The sequence below is a fragment of the Drosophila teissieri genome, chromosome 2R (assembly GCF_016746235.2).
Source record: "Drosophila teissieri strain GT53w chromosome 2R, Prin_Dtei_1.1, whole genome shotgun sequence".
Taxonomy (NCBI): Eukaryota; Metazoa; Arthropoda; class Insecta; order Diptera; family Drosophilidae; genus Drosophila; species Drosophila teissieri.
The window spans coordinates 3,661,106-3,677,391 of record NC_053030.1 but is presented as its reverse complement, the minus strand read 5'-3'; the positions used below and the strand labels follow the sequence as shown (position 1 = coordinate 3,677,391).

The 16,286-nt window shown below is 40.4% G+C and overlaps 1 protein-coding gene across 1 annotated transcript; it reads right to left on the bottom strand.

Moving 5' to 3' along the window:
- Positions 1-28: 28 nt before the first annotated feature.
- Positions 29-15,463, bottom strand: LOC122614044 (proto-oncogene tyrosine-protein kinase receptor Ret). The gene is made up of 6 exons (XM_043788505.1): positions 15,144-15,463; positions 5,211-5,983; positions 3,092-3,257; positions 1,306-3,014; positions 1,109-1,249; positions 29-1,048 (listed from the first exon to the last, which is right to left on the bottom strand). Exons 1-6 carry the CDS (start codon positions 15,208-15,210, stop codon positions 200-202), a joined length of 3,705 nt encoding a protein of 1,234 aa, XP_043644440.1. The 5' UTR covers positions 15,211-15,463; the 3' UTR covers positions 29-199.
- Between the last annotated feature and the right edge of the window lie 823 nt (positions 15,464-16,286).

Sequence of the window (16,286 nt, the reverse complement as noted above, 5' to 3'; positions counted from 1 at the left end):
TTTATGATCAATAAAGCTAAGGCTGTCTAGTTAAAATAGTGAATAAATGCATGCGAGTATTTGAATTCGAAATCGGTTCTTAAAATCCATATTTGGCTTCAGCGTAAAGCTACTTGATTAAATTTAAAACTAAAACTAATCAACAAACAGTTTGAACTGAAAAACAGGCGTGCGATAAGAACTCTGGGAAAAATTATGTCTAGACTGCATCCTCAGCTTGCTGTCCTAAAGCAACCTCCGCACTTTCTTTGAGATTCAGCAAACTAGAGAAACGGAAGGAGATGGTCTTGGAAAGATGTTTTTCAAACTCCCTGCTGTCCAGGTTGTCTGGGATGAGACTCTTGTTGGTCATATCCAGATAGGAGCGACCCCTCTTCACGGGGACAGAATAATGTGGCAATGAGGAGGTCGCTAGAGATCCACTGGTCATGTTGCTGTAGCTGGGAGTACAACTGGATTTTCGAATATTCAAGGGGAATCGCAAATCGTTTTCGTATCGCAAAACCTGTTCCTTGGCGGTAGCATCAATCAAAGGTCGTGGGAAATCGTAGCCTGGTGGAGCAGTCGAAGTCACTGGCATCTCTTCCTCTGACTGATCGTAGCTGGTGCCCTGGTCATGGATGTCGTAGGCTATTTTGGGTGGAGACCAAAGGTGCTGCAACGATTCCGGTTCGCCTAATTCCATGGTTATCAAGCCGAAATCATCCTCACAATAAAGGGGATTCGAAACGGCACTCGTTTCCAGGTCTATGTACTTGGCATTGTTGCCCAATAGCTTTTCAAACTCCGAAGCCAGGAACTTGAAGGAGGGTCTTCCATTTGGCTCATCTGCCCAGCAGGTTCGAACTATGCAGTAGACAGCCTCCGAACAATTTTCTGGTCTGCTCATCCGGTAGCCCGTCTTTAGCAAGGACCACAGATTCTGGGGAGCAATGCCAGGATACGGAGAGGCTCCCAGGGTGATCAGTTCCCAGCAGAGAACGCCAAAGGACCACACATCCGATTTGCTGGTATACACATGATCCGCTAAAGATTCCGGAGCCATCCACTTTAAAATTAATTTCTAGATTACTATTAATTTTAAAGGCGGTTAATTTGGCGGTATTACCTTGACGGGCACACGGTCTCGGGATCTCTTTAAATAGGCATCATCTTCGTAAACATCTCGAGTCAGACCGAAATCTGAAATTTTGCATATCTTGCCATCAGCAAGGAGAACATTTCTAGCAGCCAAATCGCGATGAACCAACTAGAGGATGAAAGGACGTCAATATTTTGGATACAAAAGTAATATCCTTCACCCACCTTTAATTCAGTAAGGTAAGCCATACCCTTGCAAATCTGCCAGGCAAAGGTAAGAACCATCTTAACATTAACAGGCTCAACTCCATCTGCGAAATCTACGCCGGCACTCTCGATCTTCCGGCTGAGTCGAAGATAGCTCCTCAGCGAACCATACCGGGCATACTCGATAATAAGGAGAGGCGCTTCCGACGAGGTGCACGCGCCTAAAAGCTTGATCACATTCGGATGAGAGACCTCCTGGAGGAGCTGAAACTCGGAAAGCAAGGCCATGTACTCCACGGAATTGGCGCCCTTCTTGAGCATCTTTACGGCCACCGTGGTTATTCCCGGCAAGCCAGCGATCTCGGTGGCAAAGCCTTTCAAGACCTGACCAAATTCACCCTCACCCAAAACCGTATCTAGTTGCAGTTTCTGTCTGGAAAACTCCCACTTGGCATCACCACTTTCGAACCTGAAACCACTCTGCAGAGGCATCAAGGCCAGATCTCCGTCTCCCGACTCCGGAGAAGTTTGTTTCGAAGATGTGGTCATCGATTGTTTGCCCAAGCGACGTTGGAGCATCTTCCTCTGCGCAATCAGCAAACAGAGGAGCAGAAGAACGAACAGTAGAGGGCAAGTGATCACGAAAAACATGCACGACCGATCGCACTCGAAACCGGCAACGTTTAGAACACCTAGGAGCAGGGGATCCTGAAGTGGCTGACTCGGAGGAGTACCTTTTCCGCTCAGCAGAGGTTCCGACACTGTTTCGTTCTTTCGTTTTCGGGGTTTCTTCATCTTGGGTTCCTCTTCCAACGGAGCGCACGAGCACTTGCCATTATCCTCGCAGATGCAGGTTCCGGAGGCACTGTAGATCCCCTTCTTATTCTCATTACTCGAATGGGGACCTACAATTTTTACAGCTGGAGTGCAATCCTGCGGACAGGCCATGGGATTCAGTTCCTCTAGGGGATCACAGACATGATCTGGGCAGAACCGAGATTCGGGGACACAGGAACCATATCTAGTGCCAAACATGGCTGAGTTGGATCCCCTCCACTGGCAAGATCCTCCCCCTGTGGCCAAGCCACAATATCGACCGCATTGCGATTGGTATTTAATCTGGGCACAGGTCTGTGATCGGGACTTGATCTTCAGTTCGCAACTAGTATTCTCGGGTCTACCATGAATCAAGTGCACATTGATCACTCGAACGTGCGAGAGTCGTTGCTGATCGATCCAGGTGACATTCAAGAAGTAGATGGTTTCCGGCGCCTCCTCCAAAGCCTGTGGGTTCTTCACAAAGACAATACCCGATGTTGAGGTGATGCCAAAAGCACCAAGTTTATCCTCAACAATATCGAATCGAATAGACCGTAACCTCATCAAGTCTAGAAAACTGTCAGGCTGGACCACTCGAAAACAAGAAAAGGCCGATCTGTATACGGAAACATCCTTCTCGTAATCCACGGTCGGAGGGCTTATAGATCGGCCCGCAGAACCTCCATTGAATTCTTCGCTCTCGAATATGTGTTGTTGACGTGACCGTAGGGGAAGCGCTTGCGGTAATTCTTGGTCAGATTCGTGAAGATTACTCAGATTAATATGATAGCAAACGTTGGCTGTCGCTGACATGGCATCGATACGGCTTTCAATGGTCAGATCACGAGCTTCCAAGGACACACAATAGGGGGTTTCCCGGAAGACACCGTTTCGGGAGAATCGCAGCTCTATTGCACAAAATGTTGTTAATTTTGTTAATGCAAAACATTCTTTACAAATAGGGATAATTTAAAATATAACTTACGACAACTGACGATGGTATGTGGTCTGCCTGTGTGATCAGCTTCGTAGGCGTGGCAGTCGGGCCGAAACAGAGAATTGGAGTCATTGTGGACGGCGTAGACGAGGTGACCATTTGCCTCCAGTGTATCCTTATCCACGTAGATTATTTTCTCACCCGCCTCCTCGTCCTGGGGGATATGAAAAAAATATATGTATAAGTAGCTAGCTTCATTAGCATTTACTGACCAGCGATAATTAAATTCCACTTGGCACCCCCTGGCAAATTGCTGCACTGCACAAGGATGCCCTCTTGGTGATTAGCATTTTCATTCGTGCACAAGGTCAGGCTGGGGTTTTAGATCCTCTGGGACCTGGACATTCCCTGTGAAGTGCTTGACTCACCCCATTCCTAGGCTAAAACGCCATTTAATACATCCCAGTGGTAAGGACATTAGCAGGCTGTCCTCCCTGGAGTAAGTGCTAAGTAGGAATGGTAGCGCTATTTAAGGATTTACACTACAAGGTACAAGAAAGTATTTCCGACCTTATAAAGTATATATATTCTTAATCGGGATCAGTAGCCGAGTCGCCCAGGTCATGTTCATCCGTTGACCGTTTTTATACACGGTACTCGTAGAGTAAAAGAGTATACTAGATTCGTTGAAAAGTATGTAAGTGGCAGAAGGAAGCGTTTCCGACCATATAAAGTATATATATACTTCATCAGGATCAATAGCCGATTCAAACTGGCCTTGTCTGTCTGTCTGCCCGTCCGTCTGTGCATCTGTCTGTTCGACGAGACCTCGGTAACCATAACTAGAGCGGTAAGAAAAAAAAATGCTGATTCTAGAGACGTAGAAAGCGTAAGTTTGTTTAAGAAGAATTCCATGCCCAAAAACCTTCCAAAACTGTCTCGTATTTTGAATTAGATTTGATGATGCTCGCTAATTAAAAACTAGTTTTGTATGTTTTTTAATTACTAATTTTCTTGACGGTCATCGATAGCCCAAACAAATGTCTTCCACTACATAGTTGAGTAAGTCGATAGTCGGGGAAATTGACTGTTCTTTGTTGATTTTAATAAGCAGTCCCATAATATTTATAATTTAAGGAATAACTTTTGTTGTTTAGCTCACTTATGTTCAGACATTTTATATATATTTGTTCGGTATATATGTATATTCCTAGTATGCCTGTCTAGCTTTTAAAACTATCTAAAACTGAATTGGTTTTCATTTTGTCACGCCCATGTTCAGTTGCACCTCAGCCACACCTCATCACATCAAACGCTTGTTCATTTTATTATGGGCCATGTCGGCAGCAATTTCCTTGAAATAAAATAAAATGTACATTATTGTATGTACATTATTTTAATGCTGAGCCACCTGGAGTAATTTGTAAAGGCAGGACTATAGTACAGAACCAATTACTCCAGTTGGAGTAAGAAGATCGCCCTATCTGCACCTGAACTGACAAAGTTCGCCGATCCTAAGGGATAGGCTTGGCTTGTTTTCAACACGACAACATAATTTCCTTTTGTGGCAACTTTAAGGGACCCCGAACTGGACTGCAATACGTGTTGAAGTCACTTGATGATCCTGTTTCCATTCCGTTTCCTTCGGTTTTCTTTCCTGTCTGTCGTGCTCCAATCATAAAAGCCCATAAGCGTTACGCGTTTTAATAGCAACATATGAGTTGGAGAGAAGAAGTTAGAAGAAGAAATCACGGAAGTGGTTACCTTTGTCCATCTACCCCAAAAAAGACCTTTGGGGTCCTTTGAGTAAGAGGGCTTGGGTGTCGACACCCAAAAAAATTTAAGCTTATAAAAAATTGTAAGAGTTCAAATCATTTACGCATGTGTCTGAAAGTATTTTGACAAACCTTTTTAAAGCGAAATAGGTGGTACAAGAATTCTTTTATGTTCGCTAAATATTTTTCGAGTGCATCCGACTTGATTGCGTGTCTAGGCGGCGTTCATCATGGGCGAATTCAATAAACCCGCACCCAGTGACCAGCCAGACAGCCGGCAGACGAACAATCAGCCTGGTGAGGGTCTGGTTGGTATGCCCCTACCCCTGAAATTTTCCTTCCGTGTCCCACTCCTCCCAAATCCGCTTAACCCCTGAAACTTTTAAACTTACCGCTTGAAAGTAGGGCTGTTCCAGATAGAAATCGAACTTGGAATTACTCTCCTGCAACTTGGGTCCATTATCATTGCGATCCAGTAACTTGATATCCAAAATGCGCGAGAACTTCCTCTGATCCCTGCTGGACAATTTAACTGAGCAGGTAATCCTGGCCTGCAGCTGCCCGGCTTTGGCATTCAAGCCATAAAGCTCATCGTGGTCCAAGGGTTGTCGGGTGTAGAGTCGATTTTGTTTCAAAACAAAATGGGAACTACCGGCGTTGAGAGAGTATTCCAGAGATACATGAGGACACAGATACTTCGCAGCCCGGGAATTAAGGGCTCCGATAAGTACGGGTTCAAATAAATCCTTGCGCCGATATGGACCCTGCGACTCGGCTATACTGTACTGAGCACTGCTCCAGAAGCAAATGTGCTCCAGTTCTGAACAGTAATCCCCCATGGACTGGGGTGTAACCTCCAACGACAGATGCGAAACAGGCAGCAACTCGTGATCGGGTTGATCCCTGGGAAATGCGGTCACCAAAAACGTGGCACTTGAGTTTGGCGAGCGGTAATCGGTGCGCATATAAATCTCGCCGGAGGAACTGTTTATCCGTAGCAGTGGATTCTCCTCCAGGCTATACAAGAAATCACTGGCCAACCGGTTGTTCTCCATCTGCAGGACTTGGAACTGAGCCAGCGGGATCTTGGAGAATATGCTCTCCGATTCCTCATTGATAGGCAGATTGAATTTCACCGACGTGCTGGGAAAGTAAACATCGACGGCTGCAATGGAGCAAGAGGGTGGAAAAATCAAGTTAATGTGTATGGCGTCATAAGGGATTATGGGGTGTGTGTGTGTCTCATAGTTTGTCATGCTGCCACAAGTGGTTGAACACAATTGACCCACTCACTTTAAGTGGGTTTCCAATTCCATTTGGGGCTTAACTTCATTAACTTCATCGACTAGCAATATGCAGCTGGGAAATGTAGGTGAAAATCCAAGTATCTTTCTTATTTTTGTTTATTGCAACGAAAAAGATTATAACCAATGTGCCACACTAAATTAAATATATTTCCAAGGGGTGTTATCAAATGTTGGCTTTATTTGTACATCTTCTGCATTAACGGAGGTGCATACGCTGACAGTCGTTAATTAATCCAATCAAATATAGTTTAATAAACTTGGGCTGACCTTAATAGATCTGGCAATAGTTCTCTACTCCCCCTGCAGACCAAATTGAACAGGGGCGTATGCGTAATTTGATAAGAGCTCCATCCTAATGACCCACGATTGTTGTGTCCGTGTGCTTGCATACGAGTCAAAGTCCAATACAAGCGATAAATAAATATAATACAGATATTAGTTATTAGCATATGGGTTATCAATATGACAAAGCCAGCACCGCCCTTCCGATTTCACAGGGCTGGAACCTTTGTTGTCCTCCCAATTGAAGTATCGGCGTCATTGGGTTGCGTATTGATTTTGTGATAACGGTTAAGTTTTTGTTAGCCGGAAAAAATACATCCCCAGGCATAATTGGATACAAATTTTCCTCGCCCTGTGTCCGAGAATTTCATGCCCCAAATTATATGCCACAATATTAGTACTTAACATAGGGGGAAACCAAAACGACAAACTCGTGTCATGTTATGGAGTAAATCGTTTGGCGTATCTTGTTGAACAAATAGTAATTAAATGCATTGAACTTTAACTGATTTATTTACAGGGATGTTTGGGAAGTCTATCGACTCAATTGGATTTAACGTTGGTTTACGTTTGGTAATAGGAAAATATTATTTTTCGACTTTTATATGTGTATAAAGTACTTATATCTGTTTAATTTCGGCGGTTTTTTCTTTTAAAAAAGTTTGTAAACTAAAAATTGAATGTCTATTTTACAGACGAAGCTTTTAAGCATTTACACTAATTTACGCTAATCTAAAGTGATTACCCCGCATATAAATTTAGCCTCTCACTACATTCCGGAGGAAAGTGTAAACAACTGGAATACATGAATAAAAAGCTGCTAATTGGATGCCCACAAAGCAAGCGATGGTACATGTACTAAATGCCTGTTAGGCCTTAGCCTTCGAAAGGTAACCAAACAGAGGGCTACAAAAATGGAGAGGACGGATCTCGGTATACCGGCAATAGCAATCTACAACAGTGGAGGGAAAATCGCTTCTCGGCTTAAAAGACCTTTTGGCATATAACACATTATAAATAATAAAACCTCATTTGTTGACGCTCAGGCATGCGAAAACGCTGATAAAATACGTAAATGAGGGGGTTTGAGTTAAATATGTGCTACTCAAACGTGCGCGCATTTATAATGACATTTTAAACGCGTGTCCTTGGCGAACAACGTAAGGCTTTTGAGGCAAGGACCAACGCACAAATATATACTTATGCCGTCAGCGTTTCTAATGAATTATGCGGGTATTATTCCGTCCCTTACTTCCCAGATTCTTGCCAAATGGTGGCGCCATTCCAGTTTGTGGATGAAGGGTTCCGTCCAAGTTAAGTACCAAGTGCTTTCCTTCACAAAAACTAATAAACTTTTACTTTACTTTACAAATTTTAATTTATGTTAGACCACAGATATCATTTTTTACAACCAATCGGAAAGAAAAATATATTAATAATGATATTTCGATAGCATAGGACTTTTCCTTTTCGCTTTCGCAGGAACAGGCTAGCACTTTTCTTTTTGTGTTAGAATGAGTATTTTGCATGAAACCGTTGAGTCAAATAAGCTGAATTAGACGGAACTTCTGTTCAACAATCTTATACCGCCCATTTGCTTTAATCAGTCCCGAAGTAAATCTCTAAAAAGGGTCAATTTTTACTCCCCCAGGAATCAGAGCTCAAAGACAATTAAACCTGTGACAGGCGAGAGGGTTAAGCTGGTGATTAAAAAACACTCCCCCAAACCACACGCAAAACGCCACCAAAAGTCAGAAGCTGTATGAACCAACAAAGCGTTCATGAAAAAAAAGGAAAAAGAAATGGCACAGGAATGGACTAAGGTTATCTATTAGGTGGTAAATTAAAAGGCCAGTAAATGGCGCATTAAAAAGTGGATAAAACGTGGCCCTTAAATTAGGGAGGAACTGGATAACCCAATGGGGATTTTCTGGGGTGATTGGACTCGTTGGAAGTGTTTACCGAACAGAAAAATGTTTAGGATTTTATTGTAAAACAAATAGCAAATATCAATAAATACAGATCTAATAGAATAATTTCAATTTAATAAAAATAATATAAATCTCAAAGTTGGTACTAGAGACCTAAGGTTAGCCGAATATAATGCATATTATGAAGCACATTCATGCTAATGTGTCGTACTTCCCATATACTTTCTCTTTCAAAATGATAAAGCGACTAAAAACACAATAAAAATAGCTTTAAAATATGCTCCCAAATAAGTTTTCACAGTGTACAAGAATCGCTAATGACAGCACTGTCAACAATGGATGGGCGGCGACTCGGATCCTGACACGGCCATTAGCTGCGCCTGTGTACCTGAACTTGGTGGCCACTGACCAGGTGAAATGGAGACTCCGAGTGGGGTGCGGCACCGGGATGAAATGTCAACTAATTTTACATAAGCTAATTAATCTGCCCGAATTAATTGACATCGCATCGAATTAGGTCGGCGGTTGTTTGTCCGTCTGTTTGATCATTTCCAACTACAAATTAACCTTTCGGAGTTTACAGTTTTTGTACGGCTTTCGTGCTGAAAATGACTCATTTGGGTCTGCGGATAATATGGTGTTTTCCAGCATCCGACACACATTTTTTGTCTACTGCTGCGTAATGAATACTTTGTCTCTGTCTGGGATTCTTATTTTTTTCGCAACACTTTTCCCATTCCCTTCCATGTTGCATTGTTATTGTCATTACTCATACGTCGCGTACGCCAGACGTGGTTTTCTGTTTTCCTTGGCACTGACTGCAGTTGTATGTTGCCGTGGCCAATCTCAGGTTCTGGTTATTGTTCAGATTCGCATTATTAAATCCACTACACACCACTCCTGTCTTTCTACTTTCACCCGATCGAAGTGTGCAGACAAATTGTCTTGAATGTTTTTCTATTTCCTGTCCTGGTTGTCCCTGAAATTTCTCTCTGCTAGAGCTGAAGCAATTTAAACATGTTGAGCCCAAATGGCAGTCACTTGTCCTTGTACACTTGTCAAACACTTAAAAATGACACACAACATTTTCAATTTTTCAATTTAACATGTACAAAAAGTTAAATGAAATAATCTCCGACAATCAAAGTCAAGCATCTTAAGATTTGTTTTTTTATTAATTTTTAAGGTAGTTTAAAAATGGCTTATATCTTTATAATAACTTCCTACATAAAGATAAAAATAGGGTACCTCCATCAACCAGACACAAATTGCTGTTGTTGACTTAAATGCAATTTTCATTAAAGTTTTCCTTTTTAGTCTGGCACACAGAAGTGCACAGTCATTGTGGATAAGGAATTGAGGAAAGTAAAGGAAATTGCAAATAATCGCAGACTAGAAGTCACCAGGCGAACTTCAAAGATGTTGTGCATTTGGCATTGAGCGAGGGGCGACACTCCCGTTCAGACCACTAAGACCACTTCCAGAAATAACTGACTCTGGACGCTGACGCGGACTTCCTAATTGCTAGCTGTCAGCGAGTAGAAGGCATATGTCAAAGTCAATGGCCTCTTTAACTGTATGCTAATACCGGCTAATTAAACTGGGCTTATTAAACTGACGCAGTAAAAATGTTTAAAGAATTCAAGGAATTCAAATGGATTGCCTCAGAAAAACGCAATGAAACTTTTCATTTCCCTTAAAAGTCTCCTTTTTATTCACCTTGCAAATGCTGTATTTGCACACAAGAAAAGAAGTTCAATAAATAATGCAGATTTCAGACTCCCACTTAAAGGAACTCAATGCGAGTGCTTTATAGGCGCCATATCTGTAGCTGAATCACGCGATTTCTGGGATCTCAACCCGGGTGCGACTGTTGGACAGCCAGTGGCAGACACAGATTTCATAACTGCGAATGGGTTTTCGTTTTGTTAATATTTTGCTATGCAAAATACCTACCGGAGTAGAAGACAGCGAACCAGCCTTGACTGTCTGATAAATGTGCCAAGCCCGCTCATAAATCCAGCCAATAGGTGTGCAAAATATGAAATACATTGCAAATGTTTTGTGGCAGGCTTAGAGATTTTTATGAAGAGAATGGAGACTGGCTTTAAGGCGTTTAAACTAATGGTTTCTTGTGAGATTCAGCAATTTAAATTGAAGTTAAAAGAAATACAAATATCTGTTGAATACTGCTTGCGGCTTTGAGCCACTTTTTCGCTTTTATAGCAAAATAAATAAAAGCGGGTAGTTATATTGGTAAGATCGATGGCCGTACTATATAATTTTCTTAATTCCGTAAATAGCTTGGGGTCAGTTATTGTCAGTTTTTGCAAAAGCATAAGACCGGTCATTGGGCAAAACTATCTATTCAAAGTCATGAAACAGCTCGCAGAGTGCGAGGAACGTATATAAAACATAAAACGAACGCTGGCACACACCTATTGACTTAATTGATTGCACATATGTACAAAGGTTCATGAATTTCTGGCGGGGAAGGTGCAAAAGGCAGCTGCGGGGACTTAGACACCTTTAACCCGAGTGACTGATTGACCGGCGATTCATATCACCACATTAGGTTTTATTCAACTAAGCAGAGCTTAAAGGGGAATTTTTTAGCGTCAGCTGTCTTGGAATGGAACGCTGTGGTAGTCATCCCCCGAAAAATATGTGGTATGTGACTTCGCAGCGTGATGAATTAATTTTTTGGGCGTGTGCTCACACGTCATATACGTAATACACTAACAAAAATATAATTTATCTTAATACGTTGGAATAAATATTATATATCATTATATATAACAATAATAATAATAATATGGAATAAGTATAAATATATACAAGCACAAGACTAATAAATACAATTACTAAACAGTAAAATTGCCCATACTGTACAAATATTTCTCTGTTCTTAATTTAAGGTAAGCATCGCGTTTAAGCAAAGTAAAAACTCCTTAAGAAAATAAGTGATGTGATATTAGAATATTTAGAAAACCGTTTATAATCAAGAAGAGACGAAATGAATTTATTAAATAAAATTCCAATTTGTAAAGAATTGTTCCCAGTTTAAGACATTGATGAAGCAGACTCAGGGAGTTCGTCGGTAGTCCAGTCCATCAGCGTCAGACAGTTGGTTGCAAAGTCAAAAGCGAAGAGCCAGGCCCATATATCGCTTACCCAGTTGTCTAAACGTCAGTTCACACCTGTGGCAGTGGAATGAAAACAAGAGCCTTGCTGGTAGCATTGAACGCAATGGGCTTACAAATAGGAGCTAAGGTGCAACTATGGGCACGCGAAAAAGAAATAAAGAGCACCCAGAGTTCCCCAACCTGAAAAAGCCCAAAAAGGAGATTGCACTTTATTACAGCACTTATGAAAACATCTTTGGTTGTATTACCACGGTGCCAATATTGGTGTTAAAGTTATCTCGTAGATTTGCTCACTGGCACTCGATGCAAATTAGGGTAATTGCCTTTTACGAGATTTCTATTTGCAATAGGTACTAGGAGAAAAGGGGTTAATGGGTTTTACTACAGATAAGTTTACTATATATTGTCCGATTTGTATACCCAAATAATGTTACAGTAATTTGGTTTTGAATTTACAACGTATCATTGCTAGTTTCAATGATTTACAACATAAGCAAAAAGAGTTTTAATGATCATCAATACAAGTTTTCAAATAGGCATTGCTTTCTTAATCTTCGAAGAATTTCTGTCGGTATTTCTGCAAATAAAACTGCAAAGCCTTTGGCACTTCAGTCGGTTATAAACAGTGTTGGGGAGTACATAGATACTTGTACCTAGGTACGTACCTAGATACAATTTTTTGGTATCTTTTACCTTACCTAGGTATAACAAGAGAGAACGCTATAGTCGAGTTCCCCGACTATCTGATACCCGTTACTCAGCTAGTGGAAGTGCGAAGGAGAAATTTCAGCACTGACAGTTGTTGGCGGTTTGTGGGCGTTAGAGTGGGCGTGGCAAAAAGTTTTTTGGCAAATCAATAGAAATTTTCAAGACTAATTAATAAATGAAAAAATATCAAAACATTTTTTAAAAATGTGGGCGTGGCAGCTTTGTGCGGTTTGTGGGCGTTAAAGTGGGCGTGGCAAAAAGTTTTTTGGCAAATCGATAGAAATTTACAAGACTAATACAAAAATGAAAAAATATCAACACATTTTTAAAAAATGTGGGCGTGACAGTTTTGGGCGGTTTGTAGGCGTTAGAGTGGGCGTGGCAACATGAATCGACAAACTTGCGCTGCGTCTATGTCTCTGGAGGCTGTATGCTTACTCTCAACTTTCTAGCTTCTATAGTTCCTGAGATCTCGACGTTCATACGGACGAACAGACAGACGGACAGACAGACGGACAGACGGACGGACAGACGGACGTGGCCAGATTGACTCGGCTATTGATCCTGATCAAGAATATATATACTTTATATGGTCGGAAACGCTTCCTTCTGCATACTTTTCAACGAATAACGGTATAACTATCTTAACAATTTGTAAAAGAACCCAATACAGTAAGATGTCCGGAAAGGAAAATACAAATAAAAAGGAACTACCTTTTATTTTAAATGGTTAATATTTTAAGCCAGATTGAAAATGTGTATAAATAAAACAATAAAATTCGACGAAAATTCGACTGGAAAATTTCTGTGCTTCGGAATATACAAGTTCGTTTATACTTTTTAAATTAAAGAACATTTTGTTGACAAAATCAAATTTTGTAAACTGTTAAAAGGGTATTTCCTCAGAAATAATTTTAAATGTATTTTAAATGTATATTTTTACATACATACGCACATAGAATTTTTTTCATATGAAAATGAACTCCCAAAATTTGAAAAAGATGATTTTGTCTATAACGCGCATTTAATTTAGAAAATTTAAAAAATGGTGCTTTGATGTGTTGACGTTTTCTTATACCAAATCAAATCGTCTTCTTTTATTTCATACATATACATATGTATGTGTGCTTATTGATGTAGCCATTCATTTTTACATACGCAATATTTGCACCAAAATTGTTATACCCGTTACTCGTAGAGTAAAAGGGTATACTAGATTCGTTGAAAAGTATGTAACAGGCAGAAGGAAGTGTTTCCGACCATATAAAGTATATATATTCTTGATCAGGATCAGTAGCCGAGTCGATCTGGCCATGTCCGTCTGTCCGTCGGTCCGTCCGTATGAACGTCGAGATCTCAGGAACTACAAAAGCTAGAAAGTTGAGATTAGGCATACAGACTCCAGAGACATAGACGCAGCGCAAGTTTTTCGATTCATGTTGCCACGCCCACTCTAACGTCCACAAACCGCCCAAAGCTGCCACGCCCACACTTTTGAAAAATGTTTTGATATTTTTTCATTTTTGTATTAGTCTTGAAAATTTCTATCGATTTGCCAAAAAACTTTTTGCCACGCCCACTCTAACGCCCACAAACCGCCCAAAACTGTCATGCCTACACTTTTGAAAATGTTTTGATATTTTTTCATTTTTGTATTAGTCTTGTAAATTTCTAACGATTTGCCAAAAAACTTTTTGCCACGCCCTCTCTAACGCCCACAAACCGCCCAAAGCTGCCACGCCCACACTTTTGAAAAATGTTTTGATATTTTTTCATTTTTGTATTAGTCTTGTAAATTTCTATCGATTTGCCAAAAAACTTTTTGCCACGCCCACTCGAACGCCCACAAAACCGCCAAAAAGCTGTATGTGCTGAAGACTCTCCTTCGTACTTCGAATAGCTGAGTAACGGGTATCAGATAGTCGGGGAACTCGACTATAGCGTTCTCTCTTGTTATATCCGTTACTCGTAAAGTAAAAGGGTATACTAGATTCGTTGAAAAGTATGTAACAGGCAGAAGGAAGCGATTCCGACCATATAAAGTATATATATTCTTGATCAGGATCAATAGCCGAGTCGATCTGACCATGTCTGTCTGTCCGCCTGTCTTTCCGTCTGTCCGTCTGTCTGTCCATCCGTATGAACGTCGAGATCTCAGGAACTATAAAAGCTTAAAGGTGAGAATAAGCATACGGACTCCAGAGACATAGACGCAGCGCAAGTTTGTCGATTCATGTTGCCACGCCCACTCTAACGCCCACAAACCGCCCAAAACTGTCATGCCTACACTTTTGAAAATGTTTTGATATTTTTTCATTTTCTTATTAGTATTATAAATTTCTATCGATCTGCAGAAAAACTATTTGCCACGCCCACCCTAACGCCCACAAGCCGCCCAAAACTGCCACGCCCATACTTTTGAAAAATGTTGTGAAATTTTTTCACATTTTTGTTCGTCTTGTAAATTTAACTCTATATACCAAACAATTTTTTGCCACGCCCACTCTAACGCCCACAAACCGCCAAAAACGGTCAGTGTTGTAATTTCTCTTCGCACCTTCACCAGCTGAGTAACGGGTATCAGATAGTCGGGTAACCCGACTATAGCGTTCTATCTTGTTTTTACCTTTTACCTTTACCTAGGTACAGAAAAATGTGAAAACCTTTTACCTTACCTAGGTACATATTTTTCTAACTACCTTGTACCTTACCTAGGTAAAAATATAGCGTACCTGTCCCAACACTGGTTATAAACGGGGTTTATTGTTTTCTATTATTTCAGAAGAATTTACATGACTTGTAATATATTTTTATTGAATAACACAGAAAATTAAATGCTTCTTAAGATGCATAAATTCAGATTGAATGAATTGATAAATTACCTAATCTACCATATTGAGTGATAAAATTTAACCTTTTTGACATCTTTAAATTGTGTGTAGCTCTCTTACCTGCACAGTTGTTATGTTGGGCTATCATTGTGAGCAGAGTCACAAAAACAATAGCAGTAGACGCCATCGTGGTTACTTTACTTTAAATAAGTCAGTTATCAGTCGGCTCAGTTTTCACTCACTCGTATGCGCACATTACATATTTACACATATTGAACGTAGTTTTTAATTGTCGCCTTTTGTTTGGTGTTTTTCCATGTGTTTTTTTCTGTTTGGTCTTCTTTTCCAATGCCGTATCCAATTCGCCACATTCGATTCCGCTACAAACTTAATTACTTTTGATCACAAATTGATAAGTAGCATTTATCAATTGATGTGCGAAAACCAGAGCAGGAAATATGAAAAAGAGCAATGAGTATGGCAGATATACAGTCCACGAACATTAATAGTTTTTCGTTTTTGGTGCAGAACGTAAGTTTATTAAAACAAGCAATCGAAGATTAGATACCCTAGCTGATTTTATAAAAATCAAACGTCAAAATTTTTAGGGAATCCAGTTTTCGTTTATTTTGTAATGAATTTTTGAACAAATCAATGTACCGTCTATAAGGGTATGAATGGTAATTATTTTTATTGATAGAGGCGCCCACACTCCCGTTTGTCATTGAAGCAATCTAATTTATCACTATATTAATTCAGCACAAAATTTTCGACAGCCGCGAAAATACGAATTCTGATTACTGCAATTCAAAATGAGCTTGGAATTTGTTTCCCATATTGATATTGTTATTAAATGGTCTTTGTTCGCTATTTTTGGCCAGCGCCAGGTGAGAGGCTTATGGGCTTGCTTTCTGTTTTAATTTTTTTATTCGACATTTTTTACAGGGGTTCTAAAGTCGAACGCCTCAAGTGCGCGGTGTTTTTTTGTTCTTATTGATATTAATTGTTCCTTTTGCTGATTCACTTCATGTCAAATCGCCTTCAGTTGGCTCAATGGGCTTTTAAGTGGAATAATTTAAATTAATATTTAGGCAAACAATGTGGGCTTACTTCACAGTTTTCTCTGGCTGCCTTACTTCAAAAAGTTTAATGGTTTTTGGGACAGTTTCGGCTTTCAAATTACGAAAAAATTGCCGGGAAAAGGCAAAAAATGGTAGTGGAAGTGCGTGTACTCTTACCACTCCATACCATACAGAGTACTCT

Excerpts from the sequence above, each read along its gene's own strand:
- LOC122614044 (XM_043788505.1), bottom strand. The coding sequence starts at position 15,210 with ATGGCGTCTACTGCTATTGTTTTTGTGACTCTGCTCACAATGATAGCC. Across the intron at positions 3,015-3,091 it reads ACATACCATCGTCAGTTGTC|AGCTGCGATTCTCCCGAAAC; the intron begins GTAAGTTATATT and ends TTTGTGCAATAG. Across the intron at positions 1,049-1,108 it reads GAGACCGTGTGCCCGTCAAG|TGGATGGCTCCGGAATCTTT; the intron begins GTAATACCGCCA and ends TTAATTTTAAAG.